The 24,762-nt window shown below is 43.1% G+C and overlaps 1 protein-coding gene across 2 annotated transcripts in view; it reads left to right on the top strand.

The window, feature by feature from the left end:
* Positions 1-24,024, top strand: part of SLC6A5 (solute carrier family 6 member 5) — a 58,461-nt gene extending 34,437 nt beyond the window's left edge. For both annotated transcript variants that reach the window (XM_028833557.2, XM_077964828.1), the window contains 6 exons: positions 2,788-2,900; positions 3,655-3,786; positions 4,957-5,056; positions 12,296-12,396; positions 17,036-17,203; positions 19,465-24,024. In XM_028833557.2, the coding sequence (XP_028689390.1) occupies positions 2,788-2,900; positions 3,655-3,786; positions 4,957-5,056; positions 12,296-12,396; positions 17,036-17,203; positions 19,465-19,620 (770 nt within the window). In that variant the 3' untranslated portion in view covers positions 19,621-24,024. The remainder of the gene's footprint in view (positions 1-2,787; positions 2,901-3,654; positions 3,787-4,956; positions 5,057-12,295; positions 12,397-17,035; positions 17,204-19,464) is intronic.
* The last annotated feature ends 738 nt before the right edge of the window (positions 24,025-24,762 follow it).

Raw genomic sequence — 24,762 nt, 5'->3', positions numbered from 1 at the left:
CAGAGCCCCTTGCTGTGTCTTTAGTGGCGCTCTAGGATAAAGGAGGCTCTCATGGTAGGATCTCTGGGGACTCTGCTCAAGTTACTGAAATGTGGAGCCCCTTTGATCCCCTTTCACAAGACCAATAATAGTCTATGTTTTCTGAGTTCCTAGTATGTCCAGGCATTGTTCTAAGCTTTTTACTTGTGTTGATGCATTTAATTCTCACAGAAGCTCTATAAAGGTAGGTACTATTACTATTTCCATTGTGTGGATAAAGAAACTAAAATTTGTCTAGAAAGAACAAGTGACTCCCCTAAGTCCTCTGCCAGTAAGAGGTACAGCCATTTTTTTTTTTTGTTTTTGTTCTTTTTTGAGATGGAGTCTTGCTCTGTCACCCAGGCTGGAGTGCAGTGGTGCCATCTTGGCTCACTGAACAACTTCCACCTCCCCTGTTCACACCATTCTCCTGCCTCAGCCTCCTGAGTAGCTGGGACTACAGGCGCCTGCCACCATGCCCGATTAAATTTTGTATTTTTAGTAGAGACTGGGTTTCACTATATTGGCCAGGCTAGTATTGAACTCCTGACCTTGTGACCCGCCCGCCTTGGCCTCCCAAAGTGTTGGGATTATAGGCGTGAGCCACCGAATCCCGCCACCAGTTTTTTAATCCATGAGGAAGAGAGCCGGTACTCCAGTCACTGGGCTCTACTGCCACCTAGTGGGAGAGGAGAGAGGCAGAACCTGGCCTCCATCAGACTGGCCATATACTTTTTAACATCTAATGATGTTATTCCCTAGATGACTCTGCTCGCCATCAGCCTTGGGTAAGTGGAGTCTGCTGTAATTTAGCTTGCACATTCCGCCTTCACCTGGGTGCTTTAGGGAGGCAGCTGAAATGGAAGCAGGCTGAATATTTTGAAATCACTTCCTTCCTCTAAAAAAGCTGTAAAGCCCAAAGGGTGGAATCCTGTTAAAGTAAGCCGCTGAGGACCTCTGCTAGTGGCCATTGAAGACCTTCTTGTCGGCTTTATGGGCATGACTGTCGTGAGAGCATTAAACTGACTTCCTTGTTGTTCTGCATTTGAGACCTATTTTGAACTTTAGTTTAATACAGACTTTTCTTTTATGGTTCACATAGGGAGCCTTCAGAGACTGGCTCTACAGTCTGTTCAATAAATGCATAAAGTGGGGAAATCTCAGGCATTTGAGGCTTTATATTTTAAATACACCAAGGCCCTAGGCAACATCAGGAGCTAACAACCTGATAAATTCCAGTTTAAAAAAGTGCTGTTATGCTTGCGTTATAAACATTCTAGGTGCTGTGACTTCTGGCCGCGGATGTGTGCTGCCTGTGGATTATCCCGGTGCCCACATTCACTTGTCTCTGCCCATTATCGTTTAGTTTTCTACTTACAGGGAAATTCACAACTGCTGTGTCTTTAGCCACTTTTAGTTACAGTAATCTTCCCAGTGAGGCCGTGAGGCAGGGAGAATGACTGGCAGGGTTTTATGATAGCAGAGAAAACTGCCGCTCAGACATCCCCAGCAAGACCCACATGAAGTGTTCTAGAGTAAACCTGAATCAGAACCGCTAACTTCCAAGTTCATAGTCCACTCATAGTAGAAAATAATAATCTGTGGGTGTTGATGATGTAGGGGGTACTGGGCTCAGTGTTTTATCTGCGTTTTCTCATTTGTTCATTGTAGCCACCTTGTGAGGTCCTATTTTTATCCCCATCTTACAGATGGACAAAATTGAGGCTTACAGAAATTAAATAATTTGTCTAGGGTTGCACAGATGGTAAGTCATGGAATATGGATTTGGACCAGATCTGAGCCTTAGAGACCGAACCCTCTTAATCCTTACATGATGTTTCATGCACCGCCCCACCAACCCAACTAACTACTAGGACTGGCACCATTTATACCAATAGTGCAAGATCCTGAAAGTGTTAGATTCATATTTTATGTGAATGTTTTCTCCTGGAGGACTAAATAGGAGGAAGGGTAGTTAAAGGAAGAAATACTAATGCATTTCTTCCTAGACTTAATACTTCGGTGATGGGCTGATCTGTGCAGTACACCACCATGGCACATGTTTACCTGTGTAACAAACCTGCACGTCCTGCATACGCACCCCAAAACTTCATAAAATAATTAAAGGAAGAAATAATGTCATTCTGGTCATGTTCCAACTTTTAGAGCAGGGATTCTCAAACCTCAGCACTACTGACATTTGAGACAGGATAATTCTTTGTTGGCAAGAAACTCTCTTGTGCACTGTAAGATGCTTAGCAGCATCCCTTGCCTCCACCCACTAGATGCCAGTAGTTATCCTACCCCTACCCCCAGCTCACCCCTGAGAATAAAAAATGTCTGCAGACATTGCTAAATATCCCCTGGGGTGCAAAATCACTGCTGGTTGAGTACTACTGCTCTAAAGGGTAATTAATTACATTTTCCCTTAATTCATCCAATACGAAGATGGAGTTTCTCATCCTATGTACATGGCACACAACCTAGCCGTGGAGTCCAGTAGAGTTGCCTCTGAGTCTCTGCTTAGACACTATTTTTAGGCCTCTCCTGTGAGTTCTAGCTGTTGACCTAATTCCCTTGGTCTTTTTCTTCAAGAAGCCTATGGTTTAATTGAGGAAATGGATAGAGATGAGTGAAAAATAACTAACAGTGGAAGCAGCATATAAGAAGTAATAAATGAAGATCTCAGCAGAGAGAAGGCCCTCTGGGCTCCAGGAAGAGCGGCCTTGAGTAGGGCCTGCCTGCAATCATCTGTCTCGTTCCTTCCAGGGCCAGGCATTGCATTTGTGGTTTACCCGGAAGCCTTAACCAGGCTGCCTCTCTCTCCGTTCTGGGCCATCATCTTTTTCCTGATGCTCCTCACTCTTGGACTTGACACTATGGTGAGCCCCTTTGCCATCAGTCTCTATCCCAGACTCCTCTTGAAGACTCCCCCTCTTCTGGGTCCTGGGTTCACCCTTCAGGAGAGCGGTAGGCTTAGGGGTGTCTGAATGCTTCTCCCGAGAGATCTGGAGATGTTGAAGTGCCTGCGTAGGGCTCAGGATCACCTTGTATTTTGGGTACTCACGTAATGGTGCAAGAGAGTCGTCCTCTCTCTTTCCTTCTCCCTCTGTTCTATGTGGCAATTTTTAGTCTGTGTGCTTCCTGCCTTCGTGTCATTTTGCCAAAGCAAATTCTGTAGGGCTGGATGAGAAATAATGTGAAGTCAATTTTAGGGGAATTGCTGTGGGGCTGAGACAACCACAGATCATGCTGACAGGTGCTCAGAGTTTAGTCCTTGGGTGCAAAGAGGGTTTTTCCTCAAGTAGAAGAGCAAATGCAAGGTAAACTGGAGGATAGGAATTTACATCTCATGAATACAAAATGAAACTTAAAATGTCCTAATGGGTGAATATGAATGCAAGTCTCTGGGGGTTGGAAGTACAATTTTTAAAGCTCACATCCTGCTTGGGTTCTCTTGGTTGCCCTTGTGGGTTGGACCCCAAGGAGGCTTTTTAGACCCATTGAGGGAATGCCATCCTAAAAACCAAACCTAACACAAATACAGCTTTCCTGGATGGGACATGCAAAGGGCTTGGGGGTACCTCCTGGGTGGTACAATTTGACTCAGATGTTCATTTCCTGACACGGTTTCAGTTTGCCACCATCGAGACCATAGTGACCTCCATCTCAGATGAGTTCCCCAAGTACCTGCGCACACACAAGCCAGTGTTTACTCTGGGCTGCTGCATTTGTTTCTTCATCATGGGTTTTCCAATGATCACTCAGGTAAGCTGCCTCCTGGGCACAGGCTTGCGGTGGGGATAGGTGGGTGGGGGAGCCAATGGCTATCTGTCCTTCAACCCTTAGCAGCTCTCAGACCTTATAATCAAAGGCAAATCACTGCCATTTCCATGTAGATGGCACCAGTTCATTAGGGATTGTGACTGTAGAGGGAAATATGTCATCTTGGCTACCAGTGATGCTTCTAGTATCTCATAATTGAGATGTAGCCTTATTGAGCCAACAAGGCAGGTGTGTCCTACTTTAAGAAAATAGAATACGTGGCTTGGTGCAGTGGCGCATGTCTCTATTCCCAGCCACTTGGGAGGCTGAGGCAGAAGGATTGCTTGAGGCCAGGAGTTCAAGGTTGCAGTGTGCTCTGATTGCATCTGTGAACAACCACTATACTCCTGCCCGGGCAACATTGTGGGACCCCGCCTCTAAAAAGGTAAATAAAAAATTAGGAAAAAGAAAACAGAATACATAAAAATCTTTATTTACCAACCAGGTGCATTTTCTGATGATTACTGTCATGTATGAGTCAACAGGCACTTCAGTTTCTTCTAGTCCTGAGTGTCTTGGTAAATTGTGTTAACTCACTCAGTATATATATTGCTTTTGTTGTCTCTGTGGCCTTGAGCAATCTAACTACCAGGGCTTTAATTTCTTCCTCTGTAAAATAATGGATTGGAATGTGAAGGTCTCTGCACCTTATTTATTGTTGGGAGACTTAAAGAGTGAGGTAGAGATTCATGGGGATGTGTGAGAAATACCCAGAGACACCTAAAGGTCATCGGAGGGTCAATTGAATGCAGATACATAGGTGGATATGATCAATTGCTTAAAGCAAAAATAAAGCAATCTGGCTGCTTTCACATATACTTCTTCAGAGGTTGACCTTTGCCTTCCAAGAATAAGATGTTAAATCGCTTTTTTTGGTGCTTGTTATATTGATTAGCTCGGAGTCTGTTGAGGAACTGCTTTGCTGACACAGCAAGGCCTCCAGCTTACATGCTGGACCAGGTGTAGGTTACTGCTATTGAAAGGAGGGGAGATACATGGACTCCTGTTTGCACCTGACTCTTCTTAGGATTGAGATAACTGGCTATAAAACATGGGAAGAGATAGCCTGGCTCCAGGACGTATTTGATATTGGTTGTTTCTCTCTCCTGTTAGGGTGGAATTTACATGTTTCAGCTTGTGGACACCTATGCTGCCTCCTATGCCCTTGTCATCATTGCCATTTTTGAGCTCGTGGGGATCTCTTATGTGTATGGTAAGGAAATCACTGTGCCTGTTGCTGAAGTAGAGCTTGAGTGTCGGTAAGGCATTCATGGCAAGCAGATTTTCCATACTTAATAAGACAATACAAGGCTTAAATTGCAACTATTTAGGAAACCTAAGAGAGCTGCACCTTTGTTTCCAAACTTGCCTCAAGACCACTGTGATCCAAATTTAATAGGGAAACAAGAGGTGGCTGAAGATGCAACTTAAAAATCTTTGTATCAGAAATTCCTAGGACTCAGATACCCCTTTGGGTGTGGTCTGGCATGTGAACAGTTAATTGAACAATGGCCAGATCAGGGAGAAGGAGGCTACTTTGCAGGCATGAAATTATTTCCTGATCTTCAGTGCCCATGCAGCTTGAATTGAGGGATAACTTTGTAGCTGGTCCCTGGGTACTGTAGTGAGAAGAGACCACTCAGCTCACAGATCCTTAGGAAACTTTATTAGCATCATAGGTGCCTGTGATGCAATATCTCAATCTCAGATTTTTCCAGGAATACACTTCCAGTTGTCTTACAGTTTATCCTTCTTACTATCACAATAGCAACCAGCTCGCCATATCAGTGGGGCCATTATCAAGAACAGAAATGGTGAGCTTGGCCGGGCGCGGTGGCTCAAGCCTGTAATCCCAGCACTTTGGGAGGCCGAGATGGGCGGATCACGAGGTCAGGAGATCGAGACCATCCTGGCTAACACGGTGAAACCCTGTCTCTACTAAAAAATACAAAAAAACTATCCAGGCGAGGTGGCGGGCGCCTGTAGTCCCAGCTACTCGGGAGGCTGAGGCAGGAGAATGGCGTAAACCCGGGAGGCGGAGCTTGCAGTGAGCTGAGATCCAGCCCCTGCACTCCAGCCTGGGTGACAGAGCGAGACTCCGTCTCAAAAAAAAAAAAAAAAAAAAAAAAGAAATGGTGAGCTATCAGATGTCATCTTTGCCCTTTGTGTGGAAGTGTTTGTCCTCGGGTTTCAAGGGTATCTCCTGGTCCCTTGTATGCACTGTCAGTTAAAGAAAGTCCTATTTGATTCAAGGCCCTACTGACTTCTTTCTGCTTGGAAGCCTGCTCAGAACTGTCCCGAGGCCTCACTTATATATATATATATAGAGAGAGAGAGAGAGAGAGAGCGCCACCATAGCAAATATCTGGAAGGTGAACATTTCAAGTTCAGATTATCTAACTGTACTTCAGAGCTCAAAAGAGACAGCAACATATTCTAAGCCAAAAGGAAGTAAAAGATATTATTTGGAATGCAGGATATGCTTGAGGGACAAATGTACCATCTGGAGCCCAAAGGAAGAGGGGTCTAGGCCAGAGGGGTCTGCAGAGCTCTGCAGGTATCCCCGTTACGAGCATCTTATTTTTAAAGTAATTGTTAGCCTCCACCCAACAGGTGCTTAACAGCGTCTTGGTTTTCTGGAAAGCTCATTAAAATAAAGGGGGTGGAGTGGGAATCCAGAGGGAAAAAAGAAACCTCCTGTGTAAACATCCTGGTACTCACTCCAGAAACAGGATGATACTTGCAGTCAGTTTTGGACATTGGTAGAAGGGGAATTTATCTCAGATTAGAGACTACATCCCCACTGCAGGGAGAGTTTAGTTCCTGGCAAGAGAGGTGGGCAGGCATGCCAGCTGTCCTGATGAGATCAGAGACCAAGCTGCCAGCACTTTTGGCTGATAAGACAGCCTGGATCCTGCAGTGATGGTGTGATTGAAGACCTGCTGTCGGAGTTAGGGTGAGGCTTCAAAGTGCTTTCTAGCTGAGCAGAGAGTGGTAGAAACCCAGTGAAATCCACCACAGGCAATCATAACTTTCTGCCCAGAAACTAAAGACCTTGCCAGGAGAGGCAAGAAGAAGCCTCCAAGGTCCTTCTTTGGCAACTCAGCCCCTCATGGGTCTACGTGTAAGCTGAGGTCACCAGATGATCAGTTGGCAAAGTCAGGAAAGCTCTTTATTTGCAGCACTGGCCCAAGTGCAAGTAACTATCTCATTTCCATCTTCTGTTACCTGTACCCTAACTGCTGATTGCCACAAAGGGCACGTCTGCACAGCTCTTCCCTATAAAACAGGGCTGTTCAGGATGGTTTAAAACATCATTAAAATAGGAACCTCTTAATATTTCTGTTTTTTGGAATCAAATAGCTCGTCCCCCACCCCCATACAAATCTAGTCATAGGTTTCTTAGTTCTGAAGGAAAAAATAAATCCTGAGTGCTTTAGTCCCTGGGCTATGTTAATTTTCCTTGGGACCACCCAGGGAATCCCCTGGTTTCTAAGTAAGAGTGCTGGTGTTGGGTTTGCCTCCAGAATCAGGTTGCCTCTGTGCTGGGCTCAGGTTGAACCGGACTTCTGCAGTGTCAGATGTGTCCGTACGCCTCTGATTAGGATCTGGATGGAATTCTAAGAAGTGAATCTCAGGAAGAAAAATAAGCTAACATGACTGTTTGAGGTTAAAAAAAAAAAACAAAAACCTGCACAAATCTGTAATTTATATCCCAGAAGACAGTGTATTCTTTATTGAGATCATGAGGCCTCAAACCAGTGCAGAGTTCATTTAAAATAGTAGAACATAAACCTGTGAAGGGTTAAAATGAACCTGACTCGCCTGGTGTACTACCTTCCTGGCCAGAATTTTAAAAAGCCAGTGAATTGAAGAGATTTGTGTTTTCTTCTTGTTTCTAATAATCTCTAGATTCTAGAGGATATCATCCAAACGTTTGAAATATGGCAGGTACAATTTTCAAGTTTTATTAGATTGAAACAGTTGTTTGACGTTCTCAAGTCAACATGCCTCAATGGCCAATAGCTGGCTTCGAGGTATCCAGGTTTCAAGGTAAAACTCCCTGAGTTTTGTGTAGAAGTGGTCCCTTCAGCAGACTTTTATCTAAGTAGAGTCATTTTGAAAAAATGATTTGCATTTTTCTGGAGCCAGTACAGTGGTCTTTTGGCTGGAGGAACAATGTGATTGAACAGCCACCACCTGTGCTCACAGAGGAACCACACCTGGCCACCCAGGAGGGCAAGCAGCCCCTATGAACAATATCCAGACCAAGGGCATGGGTGTGGTTTAGAGAGGCAAAAGCCACAAAGGTGCATGGGGGAAAGTGACTGACTGGTTGAAGCAAGTCCTTGACATCTCAGTTCAGGATCTTTTGGTTGTATGTAGTTTGTCATGGACTGATTTCTGAGCCTCATATCTGTTTGAGTCTAAAATAATAGCCACAGGTTCACCACCTTTTTGTTTCCCCTGCTGTTTTTCTACTAATTCAGACTCATTTTTGAGAAGCAGCTGCTCAGAGCCCTTTTGGGGCCTGACTACTTGCCCTCTTACCTCTCCAGGCTCGAGGTCATGCAGCAGGCAAGTCCCTCTTGCCCATGCTCAAGGCTCCATGAACAATTCCTTTATCATGAGTTAGGCCTTGAAGGCAAGATGGATGTGGATTAGGGGAAAGGAGAAAGCAGGCAGAGGAAGCCATATAAACAGAGGCCTAAGATGAAAATAGCTGTTGACTCAGTGAAGGACTCAGGTGGGGACTTGAATGTGGGCCAAGGTCTGGGTGCCGAGGGGGGAAATGACTTTCCAGGCCTTCAAACTGGCCCTGGAACCCAAGCCTTTTCACTCTTGGTCCCAGGACTGCTCCTCTTCATTAAGTTGTCTCTTGCTGAAAACTGAGCACCCATGATCCACCCCTTCCTACAACCTGGGGTCCAGATCTTTATTCTCTCTTGGGGGGCTTGGGCACTTCTACCATGACACCCTCCTCTTATAGGAGGCTGCTTATGTGTATTCCTTAGGTCTAACTTTGAGCCCTATCATAACAGTGTCCCCAGTCAAGCCACATGCCACCGTCTCTTGGGGATGGTTTCATGAAGGGGAAAAACATGGCAACAGGATTGATGCTAATAATAGAAATTTCTAGAATCTCTCTCTCTCTTTTTTTTTTTGTTTTTAGAAAAAGAACTGAGGCCTGCTGTTGGTGCTTTATATATATTTTTCAGGGCCTCAGCTTTGACTTCTATTTATTTTATTCTCTCCCCTCACTTATGCTCAGAGGGCCTAGTGTTCAGAGGCCACTCATTTGAAGGTGTGTAATAAAAACTAAAGGAGACTAACAAATCCAAAGGTGATCAGGTCAGCTGCTCAAAGCATGCAGTTCTCGCCTGTAGACCCAAGAAAGCAACCTGGAGTGTCCTTGCATCATGGATTGACCTCTCTGGAAAAGCCTTAAGAGCTCATTCGGCTCAGTCTCCCCAATGAACAACAGCTTGGGCAGGGAGACTGTTTCACCTAAGGTCACACAGTGAGTCAGTAGCAGAACTGGGTATCAACTCTTGGACCTTAACTCCCAGTCCAGTGCTCTTTCCACTGTACCATGTTCGTGACTGACCGCTGTCAGACTTGCCTTAAAGTAGAGTGGGAAGCTCAGCTGCAACCTAAGGCATTTTAGAGTGAACTGGGAAAAGGTGCTTTGGATGAGTCCTCATACTGTTCCCAGCACAGGCTCCTCTACAGCAGCCCTGAGGCTTGGCAGCCCTCCATGATGGCTGTTGTCAGGGGGCCTGGTGACTCGCTGTCCTGAGGGGTGGCTGACTTCCTCAATCTGAGCTTGGTAGGAAGTAAAAGCAAATGTTAGGAGCGGAGGGCTGTAAAGGGTCTCAGGATCCATTATTTTGATAGTGGTGTTCGGAGTGGAGTTTTTTGGGTTAATTTTAAGATTAAAGTATAATGTACATACATGATATATTTTTCATTTATATATTTTTATTAGATATTGACAAATTATAATTGCATATATTTACTAGGTACAAAAGTGATGCTATGTGTTATACAATGTGGAACGATTGAATCAAGCTAATTGACATATCTATCACCTCAAATACTTACAATTTATTCCTCCTGTCTAACTGAAACACTGTATCCTTGACCAAGATCCACCCATTTTCCCCATTCCCCAACCTCTGGTTACTACCATTCTGCTGTCTCCTTCTATGTGTTCAATTCTTTCTTTTTAGATTCCACACATAAGTGAGAACATGCAGTGTTTGTCTTTCTGTGCCTGGCGTATTTTACTTAGCATAATGTCCTCCAGGTTCATCCATATTATCACTCATGACATCATTTCCTCTCTTTCAAAAGGCTGAATAGTACACCATTGTGTATGTACACCACCTCTTTTTTATCCATTCATCATCAGTTGATGTACACTTACGTTGATTCCATTGATGCTGCAATACACATGAGAATGCAGGTATCTTTTGGACATACTGATGTCAAATCCTTTGGATATACACCCAGTAGCTGGATTGCTGGATCATATGGTAATGCGATTTTTAGTTTTTGGAGGAATGTCCACAATGTTTTCCATAGTGGCTGTACTAATTTATATTCCTACCAACAGTGTACTAGGGTTCCTTTTTCTCCACAAGAGTATGTATCCTGAGTGTACAGCTCAATGAATTTTCACTCCAATGTAACCAGCACCCAAATCAAGATATAGAACAGCAGGGCCATTCTTTTTCTTTTTCTTTCTTTCTTTCTTTTTTTTTTTTGAGACAGAGTTTCGCTCTGGTTGCCCAGGCTGGAGTGCAGTGGTGCGATCTTGGCTCACTGCAACCTCTGCCTCCCGAGTTCAAATGGTTCTCCTGCCTTGGGCTCCCAAGTAGCTGGGATTACAGGCATGCGCCACCATACCCAGCTAATTTTTTGTATTTTTAGTAGAGATGGGTTGTCACCAAGTTGGCCAGGCTGGCCTTGAACTCCTGGCCTCAAGTGATCCACCCACCTTGGCCTCCCAGAGTGCTGGGATTACAGGCTAGAGCCACCATGCCTGGCCCAGCGGGGCCATTTTTTAAGGGTCTGAATTGAACTATTCCATTCTGCAGAAGGAAAACTCCAGTCACTTTTCTAGCCCAGCAAGACACTGTCTTCTCACATTCACATTTATCCTTCCCCACTTCCAAGTAGCAGAGAGCAGGCATTGAAAATACAGGACCAGGAAGGATAAGTGGGGACTGAGATGGGGGTGGTGGGGGGCACTGATTAGATGAGGGCAGATGAGGTGGTGGACAGGGAGGTGATGGCAGAAGGGGGAGAGGTGGCCAGTGAAGGCAGGAAGAGGAGCACCCAGAGACTGAATTCACCTGCTCTCATGGAGCTCAGGGCAAAAGACCCAGACATCTGAGGAGGCTGGGAAATCCTGAGAACAGGAGGAGCAAGGGACCAAGGTCTAGAAAGAAGGCCTGACAATGTGCAAGGAGTATTCTTGATGGGAGGAGTTGTTGGTAAGTCTCTCTTGACCTGCAGGTACCCACTTTTCATGAAAATGATGGAGGCTGAAGGAATGATGAGTTTTTAAGCTGAGGCCATACTGAAGTCAGAGTTGCTGACTATGAAGGAGCTTGAACTTGGAGACTGTACAGGTCCCTTCAACATCTCAGTCCCACAGTTCAGGGAAGGCCATACTTCTGATGAGGTTGGGAAAGAATGCAAGAAACTGCCCAATTCTAAAATATTTCTCAACGCCTTTTTCTTTTGAGGAGTGGTTTTAAAAACCTTCCTAAACCAATAGGGAGTAGGGATGGCAATTGTCTAGGGCCATGAGAGTAACCATCTCCTCTGTTTTTACTTTAGTGAGGTTGATGAATGACCAAGAAGACAGCAGTCCTTTGAGTTCCAACAAAGTGGGTGAAGGACACTTGGAATTTATGTTGGTTTTTGTGTGCTATTATCATCTTGCATGGCGCAAAGATAAATGACTCATTGGAATAGCGTACTTGGGAGGGTGGAAGATAAAAGCCAGTGTGCAGTGATTTTATCTCTAAATTCCAAGGTTTTCAGAATATACTCTGCTTATTGACCACAATCTTCACCGATCTTGCCAGAGTTGTCACCAAGCACCTCAGAAAACAGCCGCATGTGTGAGATGTCAGCTTGTGACAATGCTGATAGCGCAGGCTGGAACTGAGCTTTTCAGATGTTACCGTGGGCTGACATTTTTGAACCTCACCACAGAGCATATTTAATATCTATTTAAGTGTCCAATTTGCCTTAATCTTCCTGGCAGCGTGTCATTTGTCTGACGGTTCCCTGCATAATAGGGGTCATGTTGATACCAGGCTGGGGCCAGCCCTAGCCAATGGTGCTTGAGTGAGGGGCTCTAGTGCCTGCCCTGCCCCCATCTCGCCCTCCTGCTACTGTGCCTTATACCTGTTTTCTGCTTGTCTATTTGCAGGCTTGCAAAGATTCTGTGAGGATATAGAGATGATGATCGGATTCCAGCCCAACATCTTCTGGAAAGTCTGCTGGGCATTTGTAACCCCAACCATTTTAACTGTAAGGATTTTGCATGTTTTCTTGTGCAGACAGCACCTTGCATACATATGTGGTGTTTTACGTTTGAGCAGTGTGTGCCTGCGTGTGAGCCTGGGAGCTGGTGTGTTGGGTGGTGGTCTTGTCTTTCAAATGAGAAGACTGAAGTTCAGAGAGTTTAAAAGACTTGCCTAAAGGTGCCTAGCAGGTCAGGTGCAGAGCTGGGACTCATGCACAGGTCTTTGGAGCACCCCTATGGCACATTTCCCATCATATCAGTCTGCTTTATGTACTAATAATGGATTACAATCACAGCCACGTTTTCCACGTGATAACCACGTGGTAGGCTTTGTTCACAGTGCTTCCTATGTATAGCCTCATCTCTCCCTCACAGCAGCTCTTCAAGGGTGGCATTATAATTATCTCCACTTTACAGATGAGGAAACGGAAGCCCAGAGTTGATGTGACTTGCCTTGCATTGCACATCTAGTAATTATCAACAGCTTGGATTTGAACTCAGGTGGTCTGACTCTAGAATTCATGCTTTTAATCATGGTTCAACACAGCTGCTCTACAACTAATATAGCATTAAACTTTTATGCTAATTTTTATTGCTTTTGAGAACTACCTTGTCATCTTCAAGTGGGATGATGACATTTTGGGATCATCTGACATTCACCTTCTTAAAGATCAGACCCTTTCATGTTTCAGAAAATCTGCAATTCATGGACTTACATTCTCATTTTGTCACCTTTGTTATTGTGCTATAAGCTGCCAGCTTTGCCCACTTTGCACTGCAAACACAGCAATTGACAGAGATCTTTTCCCCTCCTCCTCTCTAGCTTATATAGGTGTAATTTTGGGAACGCTGGAGGATGTTGGCTGTAATTCCCAATGAATCCAGTAGGTGACACTAGAAACCAGATTAAGACCTTTGTTTTACTATTACACATAGTACCAGTTTCGCTAAAGGAAGCAAGACAGGATGAAAGTATAATTGTAAAGGGAATGCATTTTTTGTCTTTCTTCTTTCCTTCCCTCTCTCTCTCACCTTCCTTCATAAAATGAGTTTTAATCAAAACATCTCAATTTTTTTCTGAAAAGCTAGAAATGTAGACAGAAAAATCATTCAGCATTGATCTCCCTCTGCATTGACACGAATGTGATACTGAGGCTGACATCTGTACCCATATTTTAGAGTATGCAATTTGTCTGAAAAGTCCCACCAGATTTGGAGCATGACAGTTGAAAAGGATAGGCTTTCTGTCTCTTGAATTCAAGACTGGAATGTATATGAAGAACTCGAATTTACCTAACCGGTGGGAAGAGAACATCTGTGAACAGACTCGCAGGCCTCCGGTGTTCCCATCTCCAGTGCGCTTGCCCTCTTCCCTGGATCCTACCACTCATGATTTATGCTTGGCTAAAATCAAAGTTAGAACCTGTTCTAGATTCTCTCTTGCTTTTCTTCCCACCCCAAACATACTGTGCTTCAGAGGATTTTATTATACCCTGGAACAACATTTCACATAGTAACAATCAGCACTGCTGTTTGTTGTGGTCTATGTGAGGCAGGCACTTTATAAGCATTGTTTCTAAAGCTTAGGACCACTTTGCCTGCTGGGTGATTCCTCTCTCATTTTACATATGTGTGCACTGAGGCTTGGAGAGGTCAAGGAACTTGCCCAAGGCCACTAGATTTGGAGGTGACAAAGCCAAGAATTGAATCCAGGGCTGTCTAAGCTTCAAGCCTATACCTATGTATTATTTCTAAAAACCTAGTACTTTCATCTTTCATTAGAGTTTGGCCAGTTTGGATTAAAATAGTTCGAATTATTTTTGTGAGCAGAATGTCAGAGAAGAGGAATTTTAGGGACTTGCTGTTTTTTGAGAAAGTTCCTCAACTATGTTGTGCTTTACTTAGTTTCTAATATAAATCTTATGCCAGAAAGTTGTGGAGAGGTCCCAGAAAATATTCCGAACCAGATTCCCCTTCTGTGTTGGCTGGGAACTAGGGACAATGAGAAGGGGTCAATTCCATCATCATTGTCAACTGATGAGTCTCCCTCTAGCACCTTCTTTGGCTGCCATCACAAAAAGGTCAGGGTGTACCTGACTCAGTGGCTAAATTATGATCTCTCACGGCCAGTCCCAGCCAAGGACAGCATTTCGTCAAAATTAACTTGGCAGAGGGAAATTCATGGCAAAGGACAAATTTGCACAGGTAAGTTTGATATGATATGTGTGCAACTGGAAATGAGTATCAGAGGACCAAGCCCAACACTTATTTTTTGCCATCTGCCCTTCTATAAAATGGATATTTGTGGTGTGCTGGAATAGGCTAAGATTATGGGTTTAAATTACTTTGGAGCCCCTAAAATGAAATTGATCATTTTTATATATGCCTTCACGGATTTATAGAGCTATAAATATTCTCCATGCAATTATTGTATACATAGTCAGATCATGTTACTGAGTTATGCGTGCACATAAGCAGATGTATTGCTATTTATATAGTAAATGAAATGGAGCAGCTTACAATAATTACATTAGACCATACTTCCAATACTCTGGTTAATAAAGCTTATAACTCTAGGGACAAATGTTTAAAAAGGGGCCTAGAGTAGACATCTCTTTCCATAGAAGATTCTTTTCCAACAGTTGTCTTCGGGCTCGTGTTGCTTTGAATCAATATATTGAATTATTGTTGTACTGAAATAATCACTCATCCCAGCTGTTTGGGCTTTGCGGTAATAATACAGATGCCTTTCATCCATCTAGCACTTCACACTTTTCTAAAACACTTTCGTACATTATCTTTCCTGGCAAAATTCCTTCCAATCACTTTTGGGCAGTTATTTTGTGGTTTAAGTTAGGAAGAGAGGGGTGGGGAGAGGAGGAGAGGACTTATATGGGTACATTATTCTAGACTGATGTTGCTATAGGCAGGGTGAATACAGGGAGCCATACACCATTCAGGGAAATTTTCCCCCAAAGGCTTGAGTAGTGAAGTTAGAACCTTGGCTCCACTTTTTAAAGATACCTCTATTTTTAGCACTTGAATTCCCTTCTTTCTCTTTAGCTGCGCTGGCCGAGTCTTCAGAGGGTTCTCATGGCTGTTGCTAGCCCAAGTGTGCAGTGATAGGAGTTAATGGGCAGAAAATACATCATGACCCCTCTTAAAATCGAGGGGGAACTCATGAGTAAATACCAGACTATCATTTCCAGAAAACCCCTGTGTTGTATACACAGAGGGAGACATATCCATTTTATAGCAGGGAAGTCTGAGACATAAAGGTCCCTCAGCTAATCAGTGGTTGGGCCAAGATGAGCCTACTGGTCTCTGGGCTCACGGCTCACCACTTGGTGACGACGCCTGTTCTCCTTAAGTCATTTAAGGGGAGCTGTGCATCCCTTCTGTTTGTCCCACAGCTTATCATAGGACTAAGCTTCCGGCTCAGTCACTGCCTGGGGACCAATCTGGGTCTCACTCAGCCAGCATTAGAGGCAGCTCCTGGATGTGGGCCATTAAGCAAAGTAGATTCAATTTTTTAAAAGTAAAAAGACATAAACATAATGGAATTCCCCTCCCCCTCCTTCCCTCCCCTTCCCTCCTCCCCCAATCCCTCCTGCCCCCTCCCCTCCCATCCCCTTCTCTTTTTCTTGAGACTGAGACTCGCCCAATTGCCCAGGCTGGGGTGCAGTGGCATGATCTTGGCTCACTGCAGCCTCTGCCTCCCATGTTCAAGCAATTCTTCTGCCTCAGCCTCCTGAGTAGCTGGGATTACAGGTGCCCGCCACCATGCCTGGCTAATTTTTATACTTTTAGTTGAGATGGGGTTTCACCATGTTGGCTAGGCTGGTCTCAAACTCCTGACCTCAGATGATCCGCCACCTCAGCCTCCCTAAGTGCTGGGATTACAGGTGTGAACCACTGCGCCTGGCCTGGGTTTCTTTCTTATAACAAAAGCTTGATTATTACCCACTATAAAAAAGACAGGCTGGGCACAGTGGCTCACACTTGTAATCCCAGTACTTTAGGAGGCTGAGGTGGGCAGATCACCTGAGGTCAGGAGTTTGAGATCAGCCTGGCCAACATGGTGAAATCCTGTCTCTACTAAAAATACAAAAATTAGCCGGGCGTGATGGCACATGCCTATAATCCCAGCTATTTGGGAGGCTGAGGCAGGAGAATTGCTTGAACCTGGGAGGCAGAGGTTGCAGTAACTGAGATCGCACTATTGCACTCCAGCCTGGGTGACAGAGTGAGACTTTGTCTCAAAAAAAAAAAAAAAGAAAAAAAAGAAAATACAGACAACTCCTTAAAAACACCCACTATCATCCCCGCCCACATCTGCCCACTTGTCACCTTAGTATATACCCTTTAAACTTGTCTTCTCTGTCTGTCTGTATGTATACACATGCACATATATTGCTCCGCTCCCATGGTTTGGCAAATGCAGGGTCAGCAGCTCAGTACATGTCATTTCCATCTCTTTGAAATTTAGTTTGTTCATTTGAAAAATGGATTAATAATACTACTCTTTCGTGGGTATAAAATATTAGAGACGAAAGCATCAAACTCATAACAGGGGTTTAATAGTGTTGAGTGCATGAATAATTCATGCCACCACCCTAACACATGTGTCACTTCTCTTTCCAGTTTATCCTTTGCTTCAGCTTTTACCAGTGGGAGCCCATGACCTACGGCTCTTACCGCTATCCTAACTGGTCCATGGTGCTTGGATGGCTAATGCTCGCCTGTTCCGTCATCTGGATCCCGATTATGTTTGTGATAAAAATGCATCTGGCCCCTGGAAGATTTATCGAGGTAATTCTGTCTAGTTCTTTCCCTCCCAATTCCTCCCAAGGGAAAGCCCCTGAAAGCTCTGCACGTTAAAAAACAAAAGATTCGGTAAACTTATTCAAGAGGGAGACTTGGTGATGAAGCAATTACGATTGCTACCATTTCTATTAAACCCATTTTTATTATGTATGATTCCTCTAATGGAGGGGCTCAGCCAATCTGCAAGCAGAACTGTTATTATGCTAGTCCTCAGTGTGGTGACAGCTCTGGGGAATAAATGATCGAGGGTCTCCTTTTTCCTGGAGTTTCCTCCTCCTCTCCCCTCATCCACAGTTTAAATCTCAGTGTTTTGTTTTTAACCACACATCAGATTCCCCCTTCCCTGATGCTCCTCTCTGTCTAAGGCTTCTTCTTCCCAAACATCTATTACCATTAAACTTAAAATCACTACCCCCTCCTGTTGTGCCTCTGTTAGGGATGGTTGAGGGTCTCAGCTGATTAAAATGCCACTGTTACCACAGAATGTAGTGAGAATTTCAGGACATGGCTGGTATGAGGTGAGACTTGTCTTTCTTTGTCAATTGATCCCTTGCTGGACCCATTTCCCATCTCTAATGCGAAGAATCCCCACTGTCACTCCAGAGTGAATGGGACGGGGACTGCCTCTGGTGCCACCAGTGAAGTGTGGTCAGGCTTTTGTTATTTATGAGGAGTCACTTGCTCAGGTGTGCTAGGAATCACCCAGCCCTGCCTCGGTCTTGAGGATCCAGGAATCTGGCATTTTGGACTAGATCAGGGCTACTTAGGGTTTGCTCCAGCAACCAGCAGCATCCTTCTCACCTGAGAACTTGTTGGAAATGCACATGATCAGAATCCAGGCAGAAGACTCCTACTGAACCAGAGTCTTGGGGAAATGGGACCCTGGCATCTACAGTTTAACAAGCCCCCCTGTTAGCGAAGCATTGGACTAGACTCAGGTGATAGAAGGCAGAGAATAACCGTTTGGGCTTTGCTGTTGGTCTGCTGGGTTGAAAAAGGAATGAAGAAGGAACAGGCCTCTGGGGTATCCCATTGAGGCTCTGGAGGGGAGACAGAGGATGGGAATCAGGCATGTGGTACGTGCACAACACAAAAGTCCACTGGGTTGGGGGGTAGCTTTTGTCTTCATTGGACTAATGGTGGAGACAGAATTAGCAAAAGGATGTATAGGAATCTTTTTACTGCAGCCGTATTCCAGTTTCCAACCTCAGGAAATTCTGTTATTCCCTTGAGGTAAATGAGGTAAGTGACTGGCCCCATGGGCCTCCAGAGATGGTTCACTCCTGCCCCACATAAGCCTCCCCACCAACTGACCCAGAAATCTCTTTCCCTCTGAATGGAACCTGGTTTAGCCTCTGCTACTTTTGTCTTAGGCTAAAATTCTCTAAACTGATTGAGTTGACTATATAAATTTATTATGGTGGATTTGGGACACAAAGGTTGCAAACTGATGATTAAGGAGAGATTAAACCAACAGCTCTAAGTACCAGCTTCACTTTAAAAGGTAATAAACATATAATTGTTCCCTCTTATGTAGTCAGAAATATGTTTTCTTTCCTTTTTCTAGAAAATGTTCCAGTCAAGTTATGTTTTCCATAAAAATTTCAGCTGAAGGATTAGAGACATTCCTATTATTTTTAGCTTGCCTGCAAGAACCCACACTGCTGAACCAAGTCAGAAGCGTGTATTTTGTCAACAGATAATTAAAATCTTTGCTCACTCTTGGCGATGTATCTTTGGGGTTGGATTTTTTTTTTTTCCTCTGGTCATTTATATCCTTCTGGGAAATATGCTAAACAAAATCCAATTATTTAGATGTAGCAACCCACTGTTGAGACTACAGAACGAAAGTAATCAAGCACATGTCTTTTGCAGACTGTGTTTGGCAGTGAAGAGAGAAGCTTGAGGATTCCCTTCATTTGGAGGGAAAAATGTATAATTAAAATCTGGGCCCTTTATCCTCTATTAATCTTGTGCAAGGCAAACACAGAGCAATTGCAATACTGCTTGCAGGGTGATGTAAATAATTTCAAGTGAACCAAACTAAGTATCGTCTTTAATGTCTCTGGCCTAGTTAATTAATGAAGGCTGATCTTCCTAACTGCCTCTCTTGGTAGAGGGCCTCCTTGGCTCAAACAAGGACTCTGGCCAAAGTGGTCATAAGCAGTTTGGGAATGGGTGGGTCATCTCCAGATGAGGAAGGTACATTACCTCTGTGACCCTGTCTGTCTTTGGCTTCTTTGCAGAGGCTGAAGTTGGTGTGCTCGCCACAGCCGGACTGGGGCCCATTCTTAGCTCAACACCGCGGGGAGCGTTACAAGAACATGATCGACCCCTTGGGAACCTCTTCCCTGGGACTCAAACTGCCAGTGAAGGATCTGGAACTGGGCACTCAGTGCTAATCCAGTGGTGTGGGATGGTCCAGACTTGATCCTTTTTTTCCTCTCTGCCTCCTCCTAATGTTTTTCATAGCTCTCCTCCCATCTTTCTTCATCTTTCTTCCTACATCTTGGCTCATATCCATGCCTGAGAGTGATTATGTAGAAAAGCAGGCGTAATGTCGCATGCTGTAGTAAAGAGCTACACAGACCACCTGGAGTGCTGTTTGCCTGTGCCCATGGTGACTGTTTCTGGTCAGGTTTGTCCCCTGACCACACGTTTTACCCTACAGGGGAGGATCAGTTAGATGAGCGCTGGTATGTATGCGTGGTTTGGTCAATAGACGTATCCACCGTGTGATGTCATGGGGGTGCCAGCAAGGCATATATAGAATGACTGAATTATAAGACTTAATTTGGACTTGAACAGAACTGAGCAATGTAGTGATCTTGTTCAGACACACAAAGTTCAAGACAGGTTTTTTTTTTTTTTTTTTTTTTTTTCCAGAGAGTCAGCAGTGGTCAGAAAATGTTTTGGATGTAAGACAAGACCATTCAATTTGGACACCACTGTGGTGGTTAAGTTTGTATTTCCAGTCACCACTGGGGATCTGTTTCCTTCCTGTGGATCAGCCATCTCCAGTTACCACTAACTCAGACGCTACAGTCTGCACATTGTGACTTAGATTGAACTGTCAGTTTTCTTCCCTCAACTGTCTGGTTTTGTTTTAAATAACCACATTTGTGAGTTCTTTTGGCCATTTCCTCCACCTCTGCCCAAGAAGCCATCATATAAGTTGTGCCTCATTTTGTACATTCATAGTAGAGCTCCATGCTGGTTTCTACATGATATTTACCACCATGGTTCAATGTCATGATCCCGTGTTTCTTCTCTAAATGTCTCTCTGTAAGCTGTAGATACCTTGTCTTTTGACCTCTGGGAAAACAAGACTTACCCTGGTTCTGTCTATATATTATATATATAGGACACAAGCTCTTAAAAGACAGATAACTTCTTAATTTTTACTCTTAACTTTTACATTCACAGTAAAAGGCAATTGTGGTCATAGAGAAATCAAAGAAATGGAGAGTTTAATAGAAAGCAACCACAATATTCACTGCACTGGTAGTATATTTTAGGACATGGTATTTATAGAACTTTCTGATAAATACAGCTTAGGCAAGTAGCGAGTGAGCCAATTAAGACTATAGCTTTTAAGACTACATTTAGCCGATTCAATTTTAAGAGTTCCCTATTCACAGTATTCATTTTAACTGCACTCTAATGAGAGGGGATCATATGTCTGCAGAAATTGGCCAAGTATAAACTTTATTATCTTCTTGTATCCTGAACATGCATATATGAAATTTTTAAAACGTGACATGTGTTCATGTAGTGTGTACTTGTAGTGGTGTTTTCTGTCCTTATAAATATCCTATGAATTCTGTAGAGATGGTGAGTTTAGTGTAGTGTAGTCTGGGGATTTTATTTTCCCTTACAGTAATAATATCTAAACCTAAAATTGTTTCCTTTAGGGGAGATCATTTCAATCATTTTCTTCATTTATCTTCATAGTACAGGGTCTCAGGCAAAGTTTTCAGTTCAAATCTTGTATATTGTGACATTTTCATCCTGTTTAACAGAAATGAAACCCAACAACAGACTTTAATGTACATTTTTTTTAAAAAAGATTTCATTTGTTAAAAAAAAGTCTCAACTCATTTTACTGAGCTCTTCCTTTTCTAGGGCAAGTATCATTGCCATTTGCCAACATCAATATGAACTTCCAGTTTTTAAGAGGAGCTTGTGAAATGTTTTAGCAAAGGAAACAAAGATGGGTTTTGAACTTTAGATTTTCATGTCTTTTGTCTGCAGTGTATATTTGTTCTCCCCTCTCCTTCTCCTCCTTTCCCCTCTTGTCTCCCAAAGCTCAAACTTGCTTGAGTCTATCACAGAGACTACACCCTGAGCTTCCCCTAAACTTAGCTTTAGGAAGCTGAGCTGTCGCCTCACCTGTCTGCCATGAACACAGGTTTCTCTAAGAAAGCCATATTGATGAGAAGCCCCCAGTTACTGTAGCAGATGTCGCACAATGGTACCAAAAATGAGCCTCTCCAATTGATACCTGGTAGAGTGAGAGGAGCCGGGAGGAATAACTTAGGCCTGGAAATTATCTGCAGGCTTTCCAATTTGAAGGTTGAGAAAAAGAGCTTAAATCAATTAGCATTCTCTCATGGGACTGGTATGTTTGTGTCAGGATGAATGGTTTTTGGCTCTCCTCTTGCCTCTTGGCTAAAACTCGTCTGATGCTGGACGCCAACCCAATTTCTGCTAATTGCTGCTTTTGTGATTAAAAGGTGTGTGTGTGTGGGTGGGGGGGTTCCCACAGATGCTGCCAGGTTTGTTTTGTACAAACTGAAAGTTAACTTAATTGTGAGAACGGAGACCTCATCACTAGCTGCATGTTTTGGATTTGGGGGCATTTACATTTGTGTTAATTATGATTTGTCCAGGTAAGACACAGTAGCTGCTCCTGGAGCAGCTGTTTCCTCCTGACCCCACTTCACTATAGTTTCCAAGATTTATTTCCCTTTGTTTAAAGGGACAAGCTTAGCTGAAAGGTTCCAAATTTACCTGGAAATGGTTACGTTGTAAATTTAGCTTGTCTAATGGACTGTTTCCATGATATTAAAATGTACAGTCAATTGGAAGAAAAAAATGAATGGATACAAATAAAATGAATAACATTGTTAGAAACTGCCACCTGAAAACTTCCCTTCAAACTAGGGAAAAAACCAAGTAGCTGAAGAAAGACTTTTATTAGTTCACTGTATAGAATAGTGGAGCATTTTCCACTTGTGAGATTATTTCATAACACCAACAAAGGCCAGAAACTCATTCAGAGAAAAAAAGCCATATGTGAAAAACATTAACCCTGTCATATCCTCAGAGGAGAAAAAATGTGTATTTCTTAACAATTGGTGTTGTGACTTCTTATGCAAATGTCTTGCATATTAGTAACTTATTATCTTTAGGACTATGTTTATCAGGTACAAATATGTCCAGTTCTGTTTTATTGTTTTTCCTTTATATTTATGTATTGCATGAGGTCTGTGGTCAATGCAAAATCATGATGACCTCAATGTCTTTGAAATTTCCAATGCATTTTTAATATGTAAGAAATGTAATCATCTTGTATTTCAGTAAGCAGCACTTTAAAAAGAGTTTAACACGATGACTTTTAAATGGATAGGACTTGGTTGTTTTTATGGTAATGTTGCATTGGAGTTGAGTTTTCCTTTAATTAAGTTCTTGTTTCCTTATCTACGTGTCTCTCAGTGCTTCCTGTCCACCTTTGCTGTCAGCATGGTTTTCCCATGCCTAAAAGTAAGATTTTCTTTTCTCTTTGTTCCCTTGGCCATAGGTCATTGTCCTCTTCCCAGAGGCTAGCACAATAACTGTTGCTCAACGTCAGGTGAGATGGCAAGATCATACTACTGTTGTTGCACCTGGATTTGAGTTGGGACATGCTTCTTTGAGGCAGGTGACTCGAGAGAGGACGTGCTGTGTGGCAGGGTGTTTTGCAGGACCCAAAGGTCAAGGCCAACAGAGGAGCATTTCCTTCTCTTTCACAATGGGTATCATGTAGAAAACTTCCAGGTTGGGAGCAAATGTGTGGGTGATTCAGCCTTGATACTCATTTCCCCACTAAGTGGCCCTAGGATTTGTGAAAGTGAAGCTTCCTATCTTTCCCAGATTTTGCTTTAATTGTCCAGAAAGGCCAAGTAGTTTCGAAATGTGGTCTTTGCTCAGGTCACCTCTGAGCAGCCTGCAGCCAAAGAGAAAGTGTTTTCAGATTGGGTATTCATCACCTCTGAAAAGCAAGCAGTGGTTTGACTTGCCTGCCGTGGATTAAATACATCTTCAGGTAACCATTTGCCTTATAGGTGTATTTTACTGTTAGGATGATTCTTAGTAATTGACTAAAAACTGTTTTGTCTCTCATTTGTTCGTGTTTTTTTGCACTTTATTATGGACCTGTAAAGGAATAGGTTAATTCTTACATTGTGTACTTGGCTAACATCCAAAACGCAGGCACCTTTTGTGGGTACTGTTGCCCACGAATAAATATATGTTCCCTAATCAGGTCCTTATATTTTTTCATTAACTATACATGAAGAAGATATATTATGTTACAAATGATGCATCATATATATATATATCTTATAGAGTACATATTATATACTGCACATTATTCATTTAAGAAGTCATTATTCTTGAGGCCCTACCTCAAATTTTGTATTTATGTATAAAAATGCAATTTATTGTATTATATATTTGCCTATTATATAATAATATAAATTAGAATTTATCCTAATAATGTATGAGTTCACAAAACCCTAAATAAATGTCAGTGTTTAAAACATAATGATTATAGTATTGTGTGTCTTACAAAGCCATTACCCATCATCTTTCTTTCTTAATAAATAGCCTTTAGGTATCCCCAAGATTGATCTATTTTGTTGTGCAAAACCTGGGACGGTCATGGAAAACTGCCCTCCTGGGAAAACGAGATACTGTGCTGCTGCAGAAACAAATATCAATTCAGTTATTATGTTTTTAACCATCAGAAGACACTATTGTTTGCTGAATTATTAGTCACCCTCATGGGGGGAGAGAGATTGGAGTAGGAGAAAGAGAAGGAAGAAAAAGAGAGAAAGAGAATCTGAGTAGATCTGAGATCTGAACAGAGAGACTGGACAAGTTAAAACACTATGTATGTTTTCATGATCATTTTGTCAGTCTTCAACTATATTTCAATTTAGCAAACATTTTATGTAATTCCTGCATTGTGCTAGGCCCCAGGCAAAATGGAATAAAGTGGTCTCAAATCTTAAGGAACTCAAATTATAGTAGAAGGAAAACCTATTTCTAAAAAACAAATAAATGCCATTTCTCTCCTTTTGGGTGGGTGGAGCCCTCATGTTCCTTACTCAGAGATGTGGCCCCAGGGTTCGGTGTCATGTTCTCTGCTGTCTGATCAGCTTAACCCAGAGGCTCTGTTCTCCTCAAATGAGCACAGCATACTCATGCTCTGCCTCCATCTTCAGCTTCAGTGCTGGAAGGCTACAGAGATGATCTAGGCTGTCCTCACTAGGAAAGAA

Source organism: Macaca mulatta, chromosome 14 (genome assembly GCF_049350105.2).
Source record: "Macaca mulatta isolate MMU2019108-1 chromosome 14, T2T-MMU8v2.0, whole genome shotgun sequence".
Classification (NCBI taxonomy): Eukaryota; Metazoa; Chordata; class Mammalia; order Primates; family Cercopithecidae; genus Macaca; species Macaca mulatta.
This window is presented reverse-complemented; position numbering and strand designations above follow the sequence as displayed.